Source organism: Drosophila innubila (genome assembly GCF_004354385.1).
Source record: "Drosophila innubila isolate TH190305 chromosome 3L unlocalized genomic scaffold, UK_Dinn_1.0 0_D_3L, whole genome shotgun sequence".
NCBI lineage: Eukaryota > Metazoa > Arthropoda > Insecta > Diptera > Drosophilidae > Drosophila > Drosophila innubila.
Genome location: NW_022995376.1, coordinates 10118556 through 10141410, shown reverse-complemented (window position 1 = coordinate 10141410; position 22855 = coordinate 10118556). Strand labels below are relative to the sequence as shown.

The following is a 22855-nucleotide window of genomic DNA, read 5'->3' as shown; positions in this document are numbered from 1 at the left end:
GTGACCAAAAAATCAAATTTTTAAAATAAATTATATTTTGATGCAGAATTAATCTTAATGAAAAATAATGATCAAATTGATATTCCGCATGAAAATCGGATAAGTTTTCGCAAAGTTATGCCAGTTTGAAGTTTATGAAGTAGAGTCAAGGGGAAAGTATTGAAAAAGTTGACAGTAGTGACCAAAAAATCAAATTTTTTAAATAAATTAAATTTTAATGAAGAATTAATTTTAATGCAAAATAATGATCAAATTGATATTCCGCATGAAAATCGGATAAGTTTTCGTAAAGTTATGCCACTTTAAAGTTTATGAAGTAGAGTCAAGGGGAAAGTATGGAAAAAGTTCACAGTGCTGACCGAAAATCAAATTTTTTTAATAAATAAAATTTTAATGAAGAATTAATTTTAATGCAAAATAATGATCAAAATGATATTCCGCATTAAAATCGGTTAAGTTTTTGCAAAGTTATGCCAGTCTGAAGTTTATGAAGTAGAGTCAAGGGGAAAGTATGGAAAAAGTTGACAGTAGTGACCAAAAAATCAAATTTTTTAAATAAATTAAATTTTAATGAAGAATTAATCTTAATGAAAAATAATGATCAAATTGATATTCCGCATGAAAATCGGATAAGTTTTCGCAAAGTTATGCCAGTTTGAAGTTTATGAAGTAGAGTCAAGGGGAAAGTATTGAAAAAGTTGACAGTAGTGACCAAAAAATCAAATTTTTTAAATAAATTAAATTTTAATGAAGAATTAATTTTAATGCAAAATAATGATCAAATTGATATTCCGCATGAAAATCGGATAAGTTTTCGTAAAGTTATGCCACTTTAAAGTTTATGAAGTAGAGTCAAGGGAAAGTATGGAAAAGTTCACAGTGCTGACCGAAAATCAAATTTTTTTAATAAATAAAATTTTAATGAAGAATTAATTTTAATGCAAAATAATGATCAAAATGATATTCCGCATTAAAATCGGTTAAGTTTTTGCAAAGTTATGCCAGTCTGAAGTTTATGAAGTAGAGTCAAGGGAAAGTATGGAAAAAGTTGACAGTAGTGACCAAAAAATCAAATTTTTTAAATAAATAAAATTTTAATGAAGAATCAATTTTAATGCAAAATAATGATCAAATTGATATTCCGCATGAAAATCGGTTAAGTTTTAAAAAAGTTATGACAGTTTGAAATTTATGAGGTAGAGTCAAGGGGAATGTATAGAAAAAATTGACAGTAGTGGCCAAAAAATCAAATTTTTAAAATAAATTATATTTTGATGCAGAATTAATTTTAATGCAAAATAATGCTCAAATTGATATTCCGCATGAAAATCGGACAAGGTTTGTCAAAGTTATGCCAGTTTGAATTTTGTGTGGAAGAATTTTATGACGAAGATCATTAAACTGTAGCTATTATCTATCTCTTTTTAAATTTCCATTGTTTTTTATATGTATCAACATCTAGAATCTAGATCATATTCGTGAGAGTATTATCTCTTCTTTCTAAAATATTCCCACTCTCAGCATTCATTGGACTTAATTGAATGAGGCAACTGGCGTTGACTAGACTAAGCTCAGTAAGTTTGAGATTCCGCTCAATTTTGATGCTCAGCGTGAGTTTAGTGAGATCTAAAGGCGAAGGGGTGGGTTGGGGTGGTGCAGGGGAGCAGAGTGAGCCACAAAGGTTACGAATTGTCGCTTGTTTTTCATTTTTAATTCAACGCCAAAAGTCAAACAATCAACACGCGAAAATAATCTGAAAGTGAATTAGATAGAAAATTGAAAAGTGAAAAGGGAAAAGTGTAAGAGATAAATGAGGAAAATTCTGTTGTTGTTGTTGCAGTGCCACCTGCTTGTGGCAGGTGTCTCAGGTGAGTGGTTAGCCGGAGTTTGACCTTTGAAATTGATTACTGACTGATTACTGCTCAGCCAGTTGTCCCATCTTTTTGACCATTTCGTTGGCCGGAAAGACACTGGCCGATGCCTGTCTGGAGATCAACTGGGGACCCGATTGCTATGCGCCGCCAGAATGGATTGGCATCTATCGCGAGGATCCGTCCGTGTCCAATCTGGCGCCGGAAGTGCACATCTCCGGCATACAGAATCGCACGGGCAAACGACAGACGCCATTTAAGCTGGGCAAACTGCACTTTCCAGGCGGCTGGGATCGCCAGGACGCGGAGCAAGCGTTGTCCGTCACCAGTTATCCCAAGGGCAAGTGTCTGCCCTACTATGCGGCCAGTTACAATGGCACCGAGCTCCTGACCATTGATTGCCTCAAGTTTCAGCCCAATTGGATGGCACATCTCACGGATGCCGCTCATATGCCGCTAAAGCGTCTCTTCCTGCCGGGAACTCACGCCTCGGGAGCCTATATAACCAACTACAGCAAGACCAAGTCGCTCCTGGTCAAGGATTACCTGGTGGCCCAGCACTTTGATGTCTGGTCACAGCTGGTGTTTGGCATACGTTATCTGGATCTGAGCATAGGGTAATTGACGTTGTTCCTTTTATATACCCTGTAGCGAGGGTATATAGTACTATAGAAAGTGTATGTTGCTATAAAGCAAACCTCCAAAGAAATGTTAAGGGTTCGGCTCGGCGGTTCGAACCATAGAGCAAGACATCGGTTCGGCTCGCGAATTGGTTTATATACCCCCTGAACGCAAGGTTTGGGTTCGAACCTTGGTTCAATTTAATGCAAAAAAAACATTTTTATTTTTATAAATTTTTCTCTTCAATTTAAACTAATTATATATATTTTTTTATAGAAATCAAATTTTGATGTAAATTTAAATTTATTTGAAGCTTTAAATATGAATTATTTGTATCCGAAGTCCGAATATTAGAAAACCATAAACAGAAAAACATAAACAGATCTCAAAGATGATAAGAGCTAGAGGCACTAAATTTACTATTATTTTTTTCGATGTGTCATAAATGAATAAAGAACTAAATAGTTTTGAAAATAGAGAAAATAACTTGATTGTCAGGCCACCTTTCTTTGTACTTTAGTGTTCTTTGTAGTTTTTTTATCATAAATAGGACTTGATTAAAACAAATATATATTTAAGACAAACATTCCTGATTTAAGACAAATACATATATATAAGGAAGTAGATGAATTCTGTGGTTAGATAAGTAAGTGTTGAAGTAGGGTATCTCATAGTCGGACACTCTCGTCAAAATTTTACTTATTTATACTTTCAAATTTGGACTACTCATTCCTCCATCAGCTATAGGAATACGGACACTAAGGACGGCAACAGTGAAGTGGATAAATTCTGGATAGTCAATGAGAACATGTTTATAAATCCGTTGACGGGTGTCCTGCGGGATGTGCGTCGCTTTGTGGAGCTATCGAATGAGGTGGTTGTGCTGGACTTTAGCTCATTTCCCATTGGATTCTACAAGCATACCGAGGTCTACAGCGGTCTCTTCCAGCTGATACGCCAGGAACTGGGCGACGTTGCCTACGAGCGGAATGTGTCCATCAATGAGCATTGTGCGGATCGAAGTTTCGAGGAACTGCGACTGGTGGGTAGACAGGTGGTGATCCTGTTTCCCACACAGGAGCTGCCGCATCCGGAGAATGGTTTGAGCATATCTTTCTGATTTTAATGTGACACTCAATTATCGAATCTTCTGCAGAATCTGAGCTCCTGTGTCCGCCCTGGCAGCGCTTTAGCACCAGCTACATGAACATGTCTGAGACCCTGGACTACATGCGTCTGCTCTTCAGCAAGAAGCCGGACTCTCCCGTCCAGGACGACGGTTGGATCTTCCATGCCGTGAAGAGCATCGAACAGGCTCTCAACAACCACAAGTTGCAAACGGCCAAGGAACGAGCCGCTCTCATCAATCCCAGAGTAAATCTCTGGCTCTCGGGTCCCTGGGGATTGAATGCCAATGTCGTGGCCATGGATTATTTCAGCAATACGAACCTCGTTGATCTAGCCATTCGTGTGAATGCTTTCCTTGCGACCAATCAGAAATTTATTAATCTCGAAATAATCAGTCGTTAACAGAAAGCAGTTTTGTCACTGACTGTTTACAATTCGCAGGCACTGTAACCTCACAGACCATTTATATTTTTATAATTTACGCCCAACTGTATACTCTGTATTAATAAATGATCAACCATTTTTTAAATATTCATGATCTGAGTGCACTACTTTTAATTAAAAATTTACATTATATCTAGAACCTTAAACAATACAATTGTTCCACTCAAGCAGTTTTGCTCACACTTTCACTCAAAACCAAGTCAACTGTTTGTAAGTGGGTGTCACTTATTTCCACTAAGTTGGCAGCACTTTGCACAGTCAGCCAATACACAAACCACTTATCTCCTGCAAGTAGTTGACATCTCAGCTACTACAAGCAGTATACCACTTATATATTGCAAGCAGTCTAATAAAGCAGTTATCGTAAGCAGTTAGTTTTTAACGATTTAAAAAGAGAAATCAGTGTAAGAACTGGTTGGCAGCTCGTAATTTAATCGTGGCCAATTTTGACAACATGCTAAAACTCTAGCTTCCTAAAGGAAATGTACTATCTTTGGAGTACAATTCATTTCTGATCGCCTATCATTGGAATACAATTCATTTCAGTTCGCCTGAACTGTCGATTACGCCATGCGGTGTTTCTCGTTTGCACTCATGCGACTAAAAACAGATTCGACATCAGCATTAGATACCATAAAAGTCGAAGAATGACGCAAGTTAAAACAGTGCAATGCATGTTTTCTTATAAAAACACAATAATTAAACTCACTAAATTAAAATGACTTCTTTTCTTTGCAAAATATTAATATCTTACGAAATGCACAATTTAAATAATATCGAGTAATAAATCAACTGAAAGTTGCAGACTAAAAATATTCAAAATGGGCTAAGTTTAAAAATAGAACTGTCATCATATGAAAAATATATTTTGAGTATATATATGATGTGGACATGATATCATGTACAGCTGTATATTTAAATACGCAATTCGTCATAGTCAACTAATTTGGCTGTCATTTCTGCATCAATTAAAAGCTTCGCTATATTTAGTAAGGCAATCGATACTCGATATATAATATGTACGTATTGGAATTAAAAAGTTTTATAGCGACCTTCAGGAGCTGCAAGTTTTGCATGTGGTGATTTAAGATACTCGTTTAATGGTTAATTAAAAGCCACACGCAACGAATGCAAGGTCAGGAATGAGTTTATATTATAGAGAAAAACTAGAGCATTGATTTACATACTATCAAGATATTAAATTGCTTGAGTTATGATGAGAATTTCAGTTATTTTCACACGATTTGTGGTTATTGTTACAAACAGTAATATGAATAATTATTCAATATGAATCAACTGCTTGTTTCATTCAAGTTGCTCAAGTCAATTGCCATCGATAAATATCTAGTGATGCAACTTTCGGTTGCCAATCGATGACAAACGGCATGCAATTGTCGCAATGCCCGATTGCAGATAGAGCAGATATCGCAGATATCGCAGATAGTGACAGCAACTACCTTGGCTAAGATCCGAAACCGGATCCAGCAGAATCAGAATGCAACACCGTCGCCTGTCATGGGGCACAAAACTAATTGAAATGCACTGTACATTTATTTGATGATGTGGAAAATGTCGAGATACTGTCTTAAGACTTTAGCACGGGACATTCCAAAACAATCATCGCTTGGCAACAGAAAAACTACTGATGATGCATTAAACATTGCAAATTGCACAATTTTTTGTAGTCTGCAGTTGAACGAACTTTGTTTTAAAGGCGTGTGCAGTGAATAATCCCACAAATAACACTCGATAACAGCCAAGCCGACCGATAACAGTCACAAAGCCCTGAATACTCGCTAATTGGGAAACGTGATCTTTCCCTTTGTGTAGCGAAGTGACCCCAAACAAAAACTTTGCAAATTTAAAACAAAGGCCTCAATTGCTCATTAAAGTTTATTACCAAATCGATAAGACTCTCAAAAATAAACAAATTACGCATATCTTAGAAAGTTTGTCATAGTGTAATTTAGAAATATTCTAAACAAAAATATAAATGAGCAAGTAATATAATTAAAAATTTAAAAAGCTTCATATTCAGAACAAAAGAACCAAGTTCAAGAATACAATTTAACACAACAAAAACATTTCCCAACAAAGGATCTTAAAATATAAAAATGTTATTATACATTTCTCTAAGAACGTTTGTAATAAATTTATACAAATAAGTCACCATATTTTTTAAGTAAAATGTTGTTAGAAGTAAGGCATGAATAAACCAATTAAAAAAAAAAGCCATGTATGGAACAATTTTTTTATTAATAAACTTGTGGTAAAAACAAATGCAGTTGTGGCAGTGGCTAACATATTTTTAAACCCAATCAGTTTTTTAATCTTTAGAAATTCTGATTACAGCGACGATATTCCCATGGAATTATAAACACTCACCAAAGATTGTATTTATCGTGTAGAACAAACATGTTGTTAAAACGGAAATTCAAGGAATTCAAGGTATTCACATCGCTTCAATAAATGTTATCTGTTTGATTGGTAAGACTAAGAAAGTTCTTTTTAAAAACGTAAAAAAATAAAACTACGCAATGCGCCAAGTCATAAACTATAATAATCGATGTTTATTAACTATAACCGTCAATCTATAAACCGATTAGATCATTGTTTTGGTCGAGGCCCGTGTTAGACGCCTCCAGTGCATCCAATCTTCCAGTCTTCCGGCAACCCGTCATCGGAATCTGTTCATGTCATGTGGGCGAGATCAACTTCTCCTCTTTGTCGGCAACTAATTGCCCGCTTGGTGGGATGGAGGATGGAGAATGATGGAGAGACCGCCCAGTGAGACGTAAATGGAAACAAGACTCGTTTATCGTGTGTTTGTTATTTTAGTTTTATTATACATAAATAATGCAATTTATAGAAAAATGATAATATTAATAGGGATAAGCTAAATTTACAGTGAACTGCACTCAGATGATGAAGTGAAGCTACATATCTGGATCTGGTATTATAATCATAATTATTATTATCATTATATATATTAATGTTATAGTTATACATGTATCTCTATATTATATAATATTATCATATGCGTAAACTGAATTATTGTGTGAAACTAACGTTATAACTATATAGTTGTTGTTATAGTGTTGTTGATTTTGCATTTTTTTGTTTTTGTTTTTGTTTTTGTTTATACATTCTATACTCCGCTTTCCATGTTTTCCGATTTGTTTGAATTTTGATTTTGCAACGGCCAGCTGGCGGGTATCCCAGGACCAGCTGGCCGTTACGATCGAGGACCAGGTCGGGGTCGGGTTGGATGTGGAGCAGGTGGTGGCGATGCGGTTGGATATTCTATATTACATTGGCCAAGAGCAGCCTCGCTGGCCTCGTTTGGATGTACAGAGTTTGGGATAGAACTGATGCCATTTAAGAAAAATATACACGCATGACATCGGTGAAGGGTTTCCGGCACAGCGGGCACTTTGTTACGGAGGAGGCACATTTGGCGCAGGCCACCACATGGCCGCACGGTAGAAATGCCGTATTGTACTCGGCGCCATAGCAGATCTTGCAGAGCTTCTCCTCTGGAATGGCCGTGGCCGTAGTTACAGGCGATACCTTGGCCAGGGCGCCTTCTGTGCAGCCCTGGGCCACAATTTTGTCGAAGATGCGTGTGGCAGCTGTTGGCGCCACGTCCCCAGCCTGCAAAGTCTCGGCGGGAATGGCCAAGGGAGCAACTGCAACTGAAGCTGCAGCTGTAACTGAAGCTGGAGATGTGATTGTAGATGTGCTGCTGCTGCTGCTGCCTGTTGCACTTGTCTCTGTGTTGGCTGAGTTCTGCTTCTCCTCGCCGGATGCCGCTGCTGACGGCTTCACTTGCTCCTGCTCCTGGGCGGCTTGAGCGGCAGCCACCTGATCGATATACAGCTGACCCTTGATCAGCTTGACGAAACGACAGTGGCTCAGCCACAGAGCGTGCTGCTCCCACGGCTCGTCGTTGTCGTCCCAATCCTTGAGACCGCCGCCGCAGCTGAAGCATCGGACGCGATCGCCGACGCCCGTGTAGAAGAAACCCGCCTCGGCGAGCTGCTGTGGCTTCTGCTTCATGTTGCGCGGCCAATCCTCGAAGCTGCGCAGACGCGCCGTCTCGATGGCATATTCGGGATACTCGGGATAATAATTGCCACCGTTGTGGGTCTGAGCACGCTGACTGCATGGTCCCGTCTGCATTGTGGGCATCGTGTGGGCAGTGGACACCACCTGCTGCATTGCTGGCGCGAATGTTATCCCCGTGGGCACATTCCTCTGGCGACCCTCGGAGTAGGCGTGCTCGCGCACCTCCAGAGTCGACGTATCGTTGGAACCACATATGTCATAGCTTATCGGCGGCAGGATACGCTCCAGAGCATCCGGATTGATGGGCACATTGTTCGTGGTGCGACGACGCAACAGAGGACAGTTGGGAGACCAGCGTAAATGCTCATTTACTGGATGATCATCGCGCTCCCAGCGACCGATCTCCACCTCACAGAAATAGCACTTGACCTTGTCCTCCTGATTGGTGAAGAACATGCCCGTCAAGGCCAGATCCTTCTTATCGAGAAATGCCACTCGCCAGCTATCGAATGTCCTCAATCGCTCATCCTCTCGATGGTATTTATCATTCATTCTGTTCACAAAGCAGGACTTGAAGATCTGCGTTGTATTCGTGCTGTTGTCCACCTGATCGCGATCTCGATCCCGATCCTGCAGTGGAATTAATGTTGTTGTCGTTGTTGTTGCTATTGTTGCTGTTGCTGCTGTGGCTGTTGGCCTACAAGGTGGAATATACCGCGATTGCGTTGCTACATTTGCCATTTTGTTGCTGTTGTTTGAACTGTTGTTGTTGTTGCTTGAACTGCTGCTGTTGTTGTTGTTCTTGTTGTTGTTGCTTCTCTTCTTGGACTATCAAACTGCAAATAGATAACAGAAATGAGCAAACGATTAAAATGTGTCCGATAAGATATTACAGGTGCGACGAGAGATACGAGTATCTAGTATACTTTTTAGTATCCGCGGCGGCAACACGCATTCTTTTAATGTCTGGACACAAGCGTGTGCCACCATAGCTGCACCTCAACTGGAACAACAGCAAATGTTTCCAGCTATTGTACTCACAACTACTCACAGCTTTGAGTCAGAATCAGCGACACACACTTATTATTAAAAGCGATAAACTCAACCACATTTCCAGCTAAATTAATTATAAGATTAGTCAAGAGTACTATAGAAAATACTACAATTATAGTATTAGTATTTCTATAACTTTTATTTTAAACTAGCCAGTTTAGCTTATTAAAAGATAGATCTAGCTAGTTTTCTAAAGCTTAAATGATTTTTTATCCCACTAAAAATGACAAACTACACATTTTATTATTTTTAGTTTTTGCTTACATTTAATAACTATTGCTTTTGTTAAGCTTTTTTTAGCGTACACTTTTGTTTTTTTTTTTTTTATTCTTTCCAATCTAGCTTATTTGAACTTGTGACAAAACTGTTGGTTTGCTCCTGTATTTGTGTGTTTTTAAGGTCTGAAAAGCTCTTTAAATACAGCTTTAAAGCTTTCACACAGCTGCAGTGTTTGTGTGCAAAAACTAATTCTGTAGTTCTGTGCAACAATTGAATGGAATTGATGGATAGATAATTATTTAATTAAAAAAAAACTCACGCTTCTCTATGCAATTTCAACGTCTGACGCAACAATAAAGTATCATTCTACAGTTGATATAAATTTCATTTTATCAGCATTATAAATAAAACACTCACTTCGGCGTGATAAGCGAAATATAGTATAGTAATACTTTAATCTAGAACAAATTTTACTGCAAATACTCCTGAGGTTGTTTTTTAGACTGTGAAAAATGAGCGAGAGCTGAGACGCAGTTCAAGCGACTGATGAACTGTTGAACTGATGATGCAGCATCAACGAACTTTAAGCATCCCCCCTCTCTCAAGGGAGGAAGGCTACTCGTGTTGTCTCGCTCACGCACAGGGGAGAAAGAAACAAATGACAGACAGGGTTGGTTTTAGCTCTCGTAGGGTTGAACAGACGTGTTGCAAACGTGCAAACGTAGCGTATAGAGTACAACCTTCTTACAACTGGAGTGCAGTGCGCCGATGCGTGTTGCATGTTGCGTATCTTGGCAACAGAAGGTGGCAAGCAGGAGAGCGGGGGGGCAACACACGGAACAGCAGCATCGACTGACTGCCTAACGAGCAACACAGCTGGTCGGTCGATTAGAAGCTTTGAACTATACACAGACACATACATACGTATACCCACCCACACACATACATACACATTGTGGGTGAGAATGGAACGGCGCCTTTCCAGACGCCGCTTGATAAGCAGTTGGCAAGCAGTACGAGTATTACTCATGGTGTGTTTTTCTACGAATTTGCATGAAAAACCGCATATGACGAAACTAGTTTGTACAATAAGCGGAAATACATATAGAATATGAGTATATAACTGATACTGTGCAAGCATTACAAATAGTTAAACTAACACTACAAATAACAATGCACTTTCAAAACGATTAAGACAGAGAGAGAGACAAAGCGTCAACAAAAGTCAAGGATTGCATTCTTACAATACGTGATAGTTAGTTGCAAACAATAAATGCCACATCATATAAATATTTATAAAAGAAAAATCCGAATAATCAGTTCAAGTGCTCTGACAACAATATTAATCGCTGACAGTTGCACAGCAATCGCAATCGCAGTCGCAATCGATAAATAAAAGCGTATGTATGCATCGATAGTTTAACTTATGCCATCGGCGTTAAACTGTTTTGGTGGTCTCTTTTTTTTTATACCTGTTACTTCAAAAATAAGTAAAAGGGTATACTGTGTTCGTTGGAGTTTATGTAGCAGGGGAAAGGAGGCATCTCCGACCCTATAAAGTATATATATTCTTGATCAGCATCAATAGCCGAGTCGATATAGCCATGTGTGTCTGTCCGTTTGTCTATCTGTATGTCTATCTGTAAGTCTGTCTGTCTGTCCGTCTGTATGAACAAAGGGATCTCAGAGACTATTAGAGATAGAGTAACCAAATTTGGCACAAAGATTTCTATATGCCCCACGCAGGTCAAGTTTGTTTTAAATTTTTGACACGCCCCCCTCCGACCACGCAAATCGGGAAAAATCATCACACCCACAGTTTTAAAGATAATACGTTTTTTGTGGTAAAGTATTAAAGTATTCAGAGCAAAACAAGTAATTTCTTTAAAGACAGGTATCCAATGGTCGGGATCTCGACTATAGCCTTTCTCATGTGCAGCCAAAGAGATTGTAAGCAGTTTTTCGACATTTACTTCTTGCCCGCCAGCCAACCAAGCAGGAGGAGGCGGCAGGAGGTGAGCAGAGCCAGCAGCAAACACGAACGAACGCTGTGTGTCGGGACGTTGTGTACAAAGTCCAAATTTCAAGCCAAGCCACAAACCAGCCAAACTCGCCAAACAATTGCAGCAGCAGCTCACGACGGGGCAACGACTGTGGAGCCGCAGGGGCAGAGAGGGAGAGAGAGAGAGGGGGAGAGAGGAGGCTGGTTGGTTGGTTACATGTAGCTGGAGCTGGCACTACCATGCACTCGTACTCGTATTCATACTTAAACTCGTGCTGGCTAGCCGACCGAATGCAGCGGCAGCGGCAGCGGCGACTGTGAGAAAGTTTTAATGGAATGCAGTCAAACTGCTTGGCAGCCGCAAGCAGCCCCACAGCATAAAAAAAGCAGTGCAGCATAAATGCAGTGACGATGGACGCGTTGTCGGCAAGCGTGTGCAAGCGGGATAGCAATAGACACCAAAAACCATCAATGGAAAAACGACTATGCACGTACACACACACACACACACAGACAGCGGGCTCCACACAAATGCACTGCTGCTTGGGTGCAAAGAAAGAGTGCAAAAAAAAAGGCGCACACACCAAATGCAAAATAAAAATCAAGCAAAAACAAAAGCAATTGTAAATTACAAATGCCCGACGCTGTTGTTGGGGTTGCTGCGCCCGCTTTGCAGTCGCGGCAGAGATTGCGCATTGTTTTTGAAGTGGAGCAACAGCAACAACAACAACAACAGCTTTAGATTGAGCAACGCAGACAAAGATGATAGCTTCGAGATGCTGAAGTTACAGTTCTTGTTCTTCTTCTTCTTCTTCTTGTTGTTGGTGTTGTTATTGCTTCAATTGCACATGCACCGTTGTTGTGTTGCTTCTTTTTGAACAGTACAAAGTGCAGAAGCTTGCAATTATAGCTGCTGCTGTTGTTGTTGTTGTCGTTGTGGAATGCATGCCCATTAACAATTGTAATGCAAACGCTTTGGCATTTTGTTTTAATGTATTGCTTTTAGCAGGAAATTCAAGCAAAAGTTCAATGCAATCAATTCAGTGCTGCCAGATGTCAAAAATTTGCATTCATAATGTATGGAAACACTTACCAGTGTTGCACTATTGAACTCTATTTCAAATGAATCGATAAATTTAGCAAAGCGCAATTTGCTTAGCAAATGTGTACTTGAAAATTTTAACAAAATTAAGAAATAAAAAAATAATTAAAGAAATGCCGTATATGCGACTTATCACAGCAACAAACGTGAACTGACGAGGTAGAAGCGTCTGTTCCAGAAGGGCCTCCCGGGCGCATGAATGACATGAGAACCCAGAAAATACCAAAGTGGAAAGACACACACACACACACAGAAATGTGCATAGAGCGCAAAGCAAAGAAAAATCATAATCAAAGGCCAGACAGCAACAGCCAAGGAGGCAAGGCAACAAACAGAGAACATACACATACACACACACTCACACAGAGAGCGCCCCATGCAGCAAGAAACCTAACGAACCTAACGAGGCGCGCATTGGAATGCAGTCCAACAACTTTTCTACAAACTCCATGCCACGCAAAATCCAAACAAACCAGCAACAACAACAACTGGAGTTGCTGGTTTTCTGATTGGAAACCAACCTAAACTATAAAGCTGGGCTCACGGGTTTAGATTGGAGTTTCAATGCTGTGTTGTAAGTGAAGGTAACCGCAGCAAGCAAAGGTCTCTGCTGTCTGTGTGTGTGTATGTGTGTGTGTGTGTGTGTATGTAACCTCAGACTGTGGGAAACTATTATAAACACTTTACCATTCTTTTTTTTTCTAAACCTAGATTGGAATGCGGTGATACCAGATACGAGTGGAGCAACATAAAGCAGCAAGAGGCGATAAAAAGATAGGGAGCGACACAGAGAGCGAGAGGGAGCGGGAGAGAGACAGGCATGAGTGTTCGTCACGCAGAACTTGAAGGAGTGGAGAAGGAAGGATATGGGGAGGGAGGGAGAGAGGGAGGCAGAGAGGCTGCCGACTGGCAGCGCTGTTGTAAAAGAAGCAGCGAAAGAGTAAAACAACAAACACACTCACACAAAGAATATTCTTCTTCGCTCAGCATGCGCATGTGTGAGTGTGTTAGTGTGTACGTGCGTGTCCTTCCAAGAAATGCAGCCACAGCGTGCAGCAACAGCAGCAACAACAACAACAGCAAGAAGAAGAAAGAAAAGAACGAAACGACCGCCGACGACGTCGCCATCGATAATAATAATAAAATACTCAAGCTGCGGATGCTGTATATGTATGTATGTATTGGTGTATGTACTTAAAGAATGCCCAACAAAGGGCCATATCATCGTAATCATAATAAATGCGACTGAGCCGCTCTCAAGCAGCTCAAGCTGCAGAATGCATTAAGAGGGGCTCCAACTACAACAACAGCAGCAACAACAACTGACACAGCCGACTGTCTATCTGTCTCTTTCGCTCTGCTTTCCACTCACTCTATTGAGCATTGATCGATTGCCCAAAAACTAACGGCGGCTCAGTTCAAAGACCCAACGACGCGACCGAAGCGACGTTTCCAAAGAAAGAAAATTGTTCTCAAACCCAAAGTCAAGTCGTACTGTGTCTGATTGTTGTTGTTGTTGCATGCATCTCTATCTTTGTGGCAGCATCTATGAGACTTGGAATGTGGGTACGCTCTCATGAAAAACACACTCACGCTCACACAGATACAGATGCATAGATACAGATACACAACACGGACTCGCATTAAATGCGCCTCGTTAGTGTGTAGAATGGATGAAAGGTCGTTTTTCACGCGGCCAAGATTCAAAGGTCGTCTCGCATTCGAATCCGAGATGATTCAGCCCAGAGAATTCCGGGAATTCCGAAGTAATTTTCCTACACATCTTATGCTGGTATTTGTTCTTCATCATCATCTTTTTCTCCTTCTCCTCCTTCTTCTTGTTCTTGTTGTTTTTATCTCTTTTAAGGGCCGCCGCCTTTTGGTCCATTCTAATGCCCATTCATGCTGATTGCCGTCGCGTCTGCTGGCGATAGCAGAGGAACAAATACAAAAGACAATATGAAATCTTCAATTTTGTTCCCTTCTTTCTATTTAGGAGCAAATTCTACTTTACGGAATTTCTACGTGAGAACGACAACTGTTTATAAAGCGAGTTATCTATCGTTTTATTGGTGAAAAGCGAGGAAAATCAACTCAACATTCAGCTGCATTGTGTGTATAGGGGAAATAATAATCGTAGGCGTTGTTAGTGCCAGGCACCCAGCAGGACCACCAGCGTTGTCCCCTGAATTCCCTGTGTAGGCGTCGTTGTTGTTGTTGTTGTCGGACTGGGTGCGGGCTTTGTTGAAGCAATAACAATAAGTTGCCCAAGCTTCGAAAGAGAGCGCGACAACTTGAGCTCAAAAGCTGAAGTTGAGACTTTCTCTTTGTTGTTGTTGTTGGAGTTGGTGCTGTGTTTTCTGCTTTCTGAGAAATGAGCGCAAAAGTTCAAAGCAATGAAGCATAAAAACTGCAAAAAGCCATTGTGAAAATTGGCAACATTGCAACGCTGCTGCTGCTGCTGACTTGGACTGTTCCATCTGTTCCATTGGTATTGGTCTCGTCTCTTAACGTCTTCTTTGGCCATGGTTTATGAGTGTGTTTTTGTTGCAGAGTGAAACGCAGCGTACGCATGAGTGCACCACTTCCGCTCCCAACGGAAATGAGGAACAAAGAAAAACAGCCCAACATGAGTGTAAGTATGTGTGGTGGATTGTATTGGGCTGGGCATGGTACTCGCTTCGGGCTGTGGATTATGTGTGCGCGTAAAGGAAGTAGTACAAACAGACAAACATTAAAACACACACACATACATACACATAAACTTATGTACATCGGATGTAGTAAAAAGCGTAGCAACCAAAACGACGCGTCATCAACTAACGAACGAGGAGAGGAGGAAATGAAGATGAAGAAGAAATAACAACACAATTAATTAAATTAGAACGTGTGTCATAGCAGCTGGCCTTCTAGCTTGCTAAAAATTGAACAACATTGTTTTCAATACTATAGTCATCGTCGGTTAAATATATAAATATATCGCCGAAAATGGCGTAGTCAAAAATTCCACTGAAAACAAATAAGTGTCTGGCATTGTGTATATGCTATATACCAGGCCCCAACTTCACCACACACACTCTCCAGCCCTCTCCATATAGAATGGGGAATGTTGTTTTTAAGCGCCAGCAGCTCGTTGCTGATATCATTGACAGTGAGTGTGAATAGGGTTACCATATGTTCCAAATGTTTTGTTTAAATACTCTCGAAATCCAATGCAAACACGGTGTGTCATGTGCAGTTTATTTTAATGATAAACAAACTTAACAATGAGAGATTCGCAATACAAAAATTTGTAATATTGTAAACAATTGAATATATTGCCCAAAATGCAAGTATTCAGCAACTCTGTAGCCGCCATCTTTACGAAAACGACCTCTCGCTATCGTCTGCCGAACAAATGAGCGAACGAGAGAGCGAGAAAACGGGAACAACACAAAACAAATGTGAGTTATCCACCCGGCAAAATAGTCAAAAGCGTTTTGCGATACATGCAAATGGATTTTTTTGTTTTTAATTTTAAATAACTTAAAAAACTATTATTCGAAAATTCTAATAAACTTCTTTTCAGCTGGCATATGCAAAGCGAATATATATTTATCATGGATATATTTAGCAAAATGATTTTGTAAGTTTTGTCAGTAAACAAAAATATATGATATCGCTCGCTTGGTGGTGTGTGCGCGTGTGTGGTTTCATACATATGTGTGAGTTTTCAAGCTTTAATTAATGTACACTGTATAAACATATGTACAGACAAACATACATACATAGAAGAAAAACAACAAAACAGCTTTGTGATGTCACGTTTTCGTTATTTTTGGGGTTATAACTAAAGTCACTTAATTTAAATGCATTTTTAACTCCAAACTTTAGCTCACCTTGACAATTTTTCTCTTTTTGTTGAAAAATTCAAGTTCTCCCCACCAGCTCTGCTTGTTAATTTGTTAAGTATTTTATATTGTTGAGATTCGACACGAAAGTCTATTTTTTGCTATTCTCGCAGCACACTTATCGATTTTTTTCCGAGCGACAAATTTGACGTTGACGGAAAATACAAAACACAGAGACGAAAGCAAAAAGAGCTAAAGACGCACACACGTTCTGTATTTGATTAAATTTGTATTGTTGCTTTTTAAAATACTACCAATATCACAATTTAGATTGGGCCGTTAAACCGAAATCATTTTATTTTTGTACTCTTTTTATAGTAATATTTTTTTTTGTATTATTTTATAAATGCGTTAGAGTTTTCAATGTAGCTGAGTTTGCGTATCCATAGCTTCTGAACTATTCGAGTTTCGAGACTGAACTGAACATACGAAAAGGCACGAAGCAGCCGAACAGTAAGAGGCAGTCAGCGAACGAGGCGACGATATGCTCGGCTTGTTTGTACTCGTTGATTGCGAACGTTAAGAGGGAGAAAGAGAGAAACATAACAGATACATATGGGCTTGTGTAAGAGCATACATATATATGTGTATGTTGTGTTTATACATTCATACATATGTATGTGCATATGGTGGTCTCTATAGTTTTTCGTACACTTTATTTTAATTTGCAATTGGGTTTACTTACATATCAGAGAGCAAAAACATTAGTAATATTTTATAATAATTTAGCTGCTTTAGCAGACAGCACTTACATAGATTTGGAACTTAAATGTGGATTGTAAGTATGTACACACATAGCCACCCGCACTTCTTTTTTGACCTCATCTGCATCAGAATGACGCCCCATGCAATTCGTACAACTTCTACTACGGCAAGTATTAGTACGCAAGATGGCGTACCGTACAACCGTCTACGGATATTACACTACGGTTATCCTTTTCCAACCAGCACTAGGTGCATCGCCAACTGCAACAGTCTAGGATCATTGATTTTTTTGCAACCAAAGGACAGAAGGACCGAAGGGAGCATGCGCCCGACAGGACAACCCGAGGCGACCCGAGGTGAGACGAGGCATGGCAATAGACTCTCAGCCTCGTCCACTTTTGACTTGTGGCGCGTGTCAATGCACCGTCACGACAGTCCATAATTGACGCGCACCTTCCAGACGCAGACATCGCAGTCGACGCCGACGTCGATGCCGGCAGTGCGACGAGTGCGTCGACAGCAGCTGCTTTTTATATGTTCATCTCTTTGTACATACATATGTATGAATATATCATACATATGCTTCACTGCACACGTTTACCTGTCTGGAGTTGGCTTAAATTTCAGTTTTGGACATTGGCAGCTGCAAATAGCAACAACCATGCGATAGAAACTATTCAAGCATTCCTTGCCACGAATCAACTTGGCTGAAAGCGTGCCATTGTCATCAATAATATAGATTCTATATTAACTAGCTATTGTACTTGGAACTGAGCCCAAAGATCAATCATAATCGGCATATATAGGAAACTTTTAATAGATGTACAGTTAGTCTTGAAATTGTCTAGACAAAATAACAATTCACATGCTTCAATAAAAATTATTGCTCTTTATTTTTGCAACATGCTCAAAGAATCGAAGCCAAGGATAATAAGAATTAAAATAAATATCCATAAATGTGTAAATTTAATATTTTGTCAAAATATTTTCTTGACAAACTGTATACGGTATATATAGCACGCGATAGGAAAGGCATTAAAAGTCTTCCTATCTAACATACAGTAGTCAATCGACTGTAGAACTCTTCGATGTCTCGGTATTTCTTAAAAGATTATAATTTCAAAATAAGATTTACGGTTATCAAACTCATTCAAATTTTTTTTTAAACGTTCTAGCAAAAAAAAAAGACTTCTTATCTCTGAAAAAAAATGTATTGGTATTAGGAATTGTTGAAACAAAGCAAGCGTTCTTATTTAGAGGAATAGATTTTTATAGAAATTGGCAGAAAAACCCCTAATAAATTTAATTGGGTAAATAAACCAAATGTGTCCATGACTTTTCTTTGATATCAAAAGGTATTTTTATAGTTAATGTCAAATATGACAGTATATAAATGTTGGTGTAATCGCAAAATGATTAAGCCAATGCAATATGAAAGGAAATACCAGCACGTACATATTGTATATTTATAAGAAATATATACATACATAAGCTCGTTAACAATAGAATGGATACTCAGACAATTGCAATATGTAATGTGAATAATACACTTGATAAACCCACAGAGAGAGATTGAGAAATAGAGATACAATACAATACACGTCATTCGGTTAGCAACCAGATTTAGTTTTAGTTGCAACATTTTCATGCGTATTTGAACTTTTATAAATAAGTGCAGCTAAAATTATCAGTCGAGACGTCGCGACGCATTTTCAAAACTGCGTCTAGACTACTTTGACAAGCTGTGTGTGGATGAGTTGAAAATGCTTTTGAGAAAAATGATATTCTATTTGTGGCATACGAAATCATTTGACTTGACTACCATTTTCATAATTTGCAGAGATTGCTTAAGGCGCTAAAGATACTGAAAACTCAAGCGATCCGCAGTGAGTTGAGTTAAGGCAACTTGAGGTAAATGTTAGTGCTAAAACGGCCTTGCAAGGCCTTTTAAAGTTGTTGCACTCGCTTTTATTGCGGTTGTTGTTGCTCTTATTGTTGTTGCTCTCTTGTTGTTGTTGTTGTTAGTCACCAATATATAAATGTATGCAAGTATACAAACGCAACTCGCATGCGCAGCTCTGCTCAGGTGTGCTTAGTAATTTTGTTAAATTTTTTGATACACTCACAAAAAGTACGATCACTGTGCTATTAAACTTGTAACTCTATTAAAACTGGGGCTATAAAACAAAGTATCACAATAAAAAAAATAGTATTCATGACAATAAATAAGTCATTTTACATAAAGAAATATAGATAATTAATAAAAATGTTGCGAGACTAACTATAGCAACATTAGCGATTATGAAAATAAATTAATAATTATATATAAATAAATTAGTTTATCAATAACTAATTTGCAATTGAAGTGTCTGTTTATTTATTTCAATTATGAGTACACGTCCATACTAGGAATCAAGAATATTAATGTTGATAATAAAAATAATTACTATGACTTTATGATAGATTTAGTTTCCAGTGCTGAACTTTCACACTGCTTATAAAACTGCTTGACACTGCTGTATTAACGTAGCTGCAAGGGTATTAAAACTTCGTCACTTGCAAATTAGTTGTTCTTTCTTGTTATTCGCTTTAATTGACAGCCAAATGCAGGAAAACCAGTTTTATTTTATTTATACATGTGTATTTATTGTAATTTGGTTTTTGCATTCGCTATTTGCGAAAGGTGTCATAACAACAACAACAGCAATAACAAGCACTGCTTGGCACGAATTGATTAGATTGCCTATTACAACATCTGTTGTCGTCCCTTCGTTGCAGCTGAAATTACCTGCCTCAATCAGGATCAGGACATGCATTGAAGACGTGTGCCGGCAGCTGTCCACTAAAGGATCACAAATCGGCAGCTGTTTCATGTGCTACACACACACATTCAGACATCCACACATTAAGATCCTTATTGTCTGCATGTATGTGTATGTGTGTGATTCAAGGAACGCGACGTTGACATGACGTTGCCAGCTGCCGCACTGCCTCGCTGAGCAGGATCGGGATCCTTTTTGTTAGTTCGCTTTAATGCTGGCAACAATTGGCGGCAGGCCATCGACGAGGGCCGTACGAGTAATTATTATAAAAACAAAAATATGAACACTATTACCAAGGAGTTTTTTTAATTTTGTAATATTAAAAGTTACAAAATAACACGTGATTTTAATTTCTTTCAATAAAGATCAAATTTATTTAAAGAAAAACGTACTCTTTTATTTTTTTATTTTTATTGTAAAAATCAATAAAAAAAATCACAAAAATATAAACAACTACAACAATATAAGAAAATAATTAGAATTATTAAAATTTGTCAACACAGTCATGTATAAGTAAGAAACCAACAGCGATCGCTGTCTTACAAGCACTGCTTGAGCAGTTAACTGCATTGTACTGCTTGCACAACTGCTTTAGTTCAGTTAATTTTGAATACCAGCTGTGTAAGCTTGTTGTATAAATAAACAGCTTTAAGTGTTTTATGATTCACATTCAAACATTTCTGCAAAATAAACTCAGAAAGTATTAATATGCCATCTATCATTTGATATTTTGTTATCAGCGCATTATTTGATAGCCTAAGTATGCATATCGATCATAATTAAATTTAAAAATAAAAATGCTGTTCAAAACTGATTAAGTTCAAAGAAATTTGAAGAAGAAAATGTAGAATGTAGAAATCAATAAGTATTTATTGCAAATTAGAAATGATTACATTTAATTTTTAAAATACACGTATGTCTATTTATCTATTTCGACTAAACTTTTAAATATCAGTAATACTCTTTAAAATGTCACGCTGGATAAAGTAAAGCGGTCTAACTATTCTCAGACCCGACTGTATTTATTTTTATATTTCTGAATGAGTATTATTTTCGTAAAGTGTAAATATATACGCCCATGCACGTTGTGTAATGCATACCTTAAAAACAAGATAGCAAATGCGGTTTGCATAGCCACTAGAATGTGGTAACAGCTGATTATACGGTCAAAATTAATACAAGAGTCTGTCGTTAGAAATGTAAAACAACAACAATAATAACAACTAAAACAAGAACCACATATTGCAATTGAAATGACATTGGGCTGTAATTATCAACAAATAGTAAACGAAACTAGAAAACAAACTGAGAGCACAGCAGCCGCTTTTATTATTGTTGTCTAGGCCCTAGGGCAAGTGGGTGGGGGTGGAGATGGGGGTGTGTATTTCACCGGGGCGGGGGCTGCGAGGTATCATGAATGAAATGAGCTCAGCATCATTTTTCTGGCGTAAAGCAATGACATCAAATAGTTCGCAATGTAATTCTAGATAATAAATTGCATGTGTCAAACAAGGATGGCAATACTGCAAGGGAAATAGAGAGAGTGAGAGAGAGGGGTAAAGGAACAGAATTGCATACAATTGGGAAATGGGAAAATCCTAGAGCGTGCGTGCTCTTGGGTTGCATGAATGAAGAGGCATTATCAACAACCCTCCGGCATCGCCCCTTTTATTGACAACGGTACAACGAAAAGCGAATATCCTTTTTAAAGCTGCACAAATGTCCTCACTTGCTTTTAGCACACACAAATTTAAAATATATGTACACACATTTGCACTTACCGAATTCATTATGATTTCTTATCTTATCATTGAGTATTTTTCGGAATTTTTTGCTTTATCCAAGTAAACAACGGAAAATCACTGTTGTTAATTATTGATACGATATGGCTGTAAAATATTGCTGTACTTTTTTTTCAATAATATATATTTATTGTGTAAGCAATTTAACAACAATTGGTATGAACCGTTTGGTTTGAGTGTCACGGTACGACTGCGAATGAAAATTATGCGGTTCGCCTAGACTATTTTCCATGCCCATGCCCATAGGTGTGTTGTTGTTATTAGTTTTGTTTTGCTTTCTATAGACGCATCGAGATGGAACGAGAAATAGTTGCCAAAGTGCTGCGCAATATTTTGGGTGGTGGCTTTAGGGAGAGAGAGAGAGCGCTTTAAGGGGTAGAAAAGTAGTGTGAGCGAGACATGGTTTTTATCCATTTACAGGGGCGGAGTCGCATAATTTGTGCATCACTTTTACAAATGTTATTTAAGTGCTATCCGCTAAGTAAATTTTAAATGCTGAACGTTACATAATATCGTTATATTTTTGGCGCCTTGTCGATAGTTCAAATTACCACCGTGCAACCCTGGTGTATAGTGTTACTTTTTTCTCTATTTTTGTGTACACACTGTTTCTATTTTTGGCATGGTCGCATCACTGAATTTATCGAAGCGACATGTTTCCGAGGCAACACTCACAATTTGAGGCAACATTTTTCAGCATTCACAATTTTCAGCAACATATTTCTTGAACAGGGTCGCCCTCTTTCTCTCTGTTTTCTCTGTCCCTCTCTTTCATCAGTTTCATTTTAACATTTGTCGTGGCCGCACGGAATGGCACGGAATTGTGAACGCAATTAAGTTTTAAAATATATCCGAAATATGCACAATAATTTAAATTATTGTGCATTGCACTATTTAACCGCTTGACCCTGTTAACCCTAAAATAGTGTCTACAATTTGCGCTTAACTAGAAACAAAGTAAGTTTGTGCGTTTCGTTCGGTTTCGATGCCGTTGTGGTGTGAAAAGTTTCTACTGCAATTTGTACATTTTTCTCTACGTTTTCGTATGCGTGTATGTGAATGTGTGATGTGCGTGTATGTGTGTGTGGATGGTGCTCTGTAAAATGCCTTTACATAAGTACGCGCAGT

General features: G+C 38.6%; 3 protein-coding genes across 21 annotated transcripts in view; 2 read left to right on the top strand and 1 right to left on the bottom strand.

The window, feature by feature from the left end:
• Positions 1–1692: 1692 nt before the first annotated feature.
• LOC117786407 lies at positions 1693–4163 on the top strand. The gene is made up of 4 exons (XM_034624646.1): positions 1693–1868; positions 1927–2488; positions 3234–3592; positions 3649–4163. Exons 1-4 carry the CDS (start codon positions 1811–1813, stop codon positions 4020–4022), a joined length of 1353 nt encoding a protein of 450 aa, XP_034480537.1. The 5' UTR covers positions 1693–1810; the 3' UTR covers positions 4023–4163.
• Positions 4164–7288: 3125 nt separating this feature from the next.
• LOC117786405 (death-associated inhibitor of apoptosis 1) lies at positions 7289–21943 on the bottom strand. 2 transcript variants are annotated; one of them, XM_034624645.1, is made up of 2 exons: positions 21707–21943; positions 7289–8968 (listed from the first exon to the last, which is right to left on the bottom strand). In XM_034624645.1, exon 2 carries the CDS (start codon positions 8871–8873, stop codon positions 7443–7445), a length of 1431 nt encoding a protein of 476 aa, XP_034480536.1. In that variant the 5' UTR covers positions 8874–8968; positions 21707–21943; the 3' UTR covers positions 7289–7442. The 2 variants fall into 2 exon arrangements, with proteins under 2 accessions (XP_034480536.1, XP_034480535.1); XM_034624644.1 differs by lacking the exon at positions 21707–21943 and adding an exon at positions 16387–16973.
• A 566-nt stretch (positions 21944–22509) lies between these two features.
• Positions 22510–22855, top strand: part of LOC117786404 (protein phosphatase 1 regulatory subunit 12A) — a 32950-nt gene continuing 32604 nt past the window's right edge. For all 18 annotated transcript variants that reach the window (XR_004617627.1, XM_034624643.1, XM_034624632.1 and 15 more), the window contains exon 1: positions 22510–22684. The gene's annotated coding sequence lies outside the window, so the exon portion shown is untranslated. The remainder of the gene's footprint in view (positions 22685–22855) is intronic.

What these genes read in the sequence shown, in the direction of transcription:
- LOC117786405 (XM_034624645.1), bottom strand. Translation starts at nt 8,873, where the DNA reads ATGGCAAATGTAGCAACGCAATCGCGGTATATTCCACCTTGTAGGCCA.
- LOC117786407 (XM_034624646.1), top strand. Translation starts at nt 1,811, where the DNA reads ATGAGGAAAATTCTGTTGTTGTTGTTGCAGTGCCACCTGCTTGTGGCA. An exon ending in GCTTGTGGCAGGTGTCTCAG is followed by an intron (nt 1,869 to 1,926) that starts GTGAGTGGTTAG and finishes ATTACTGCTCAG; the next exon opens with CCAGTTGTCCCATCTTTTTG. An exon ending in TATCTGGATCTGAGCATAGG is followed by an intron (nt 2,489 to 3,233) that starts GTAATTGACGTT and finishes TTCCTCCATCAG; the next exon opens with CTATAGGAATACGGACACTA.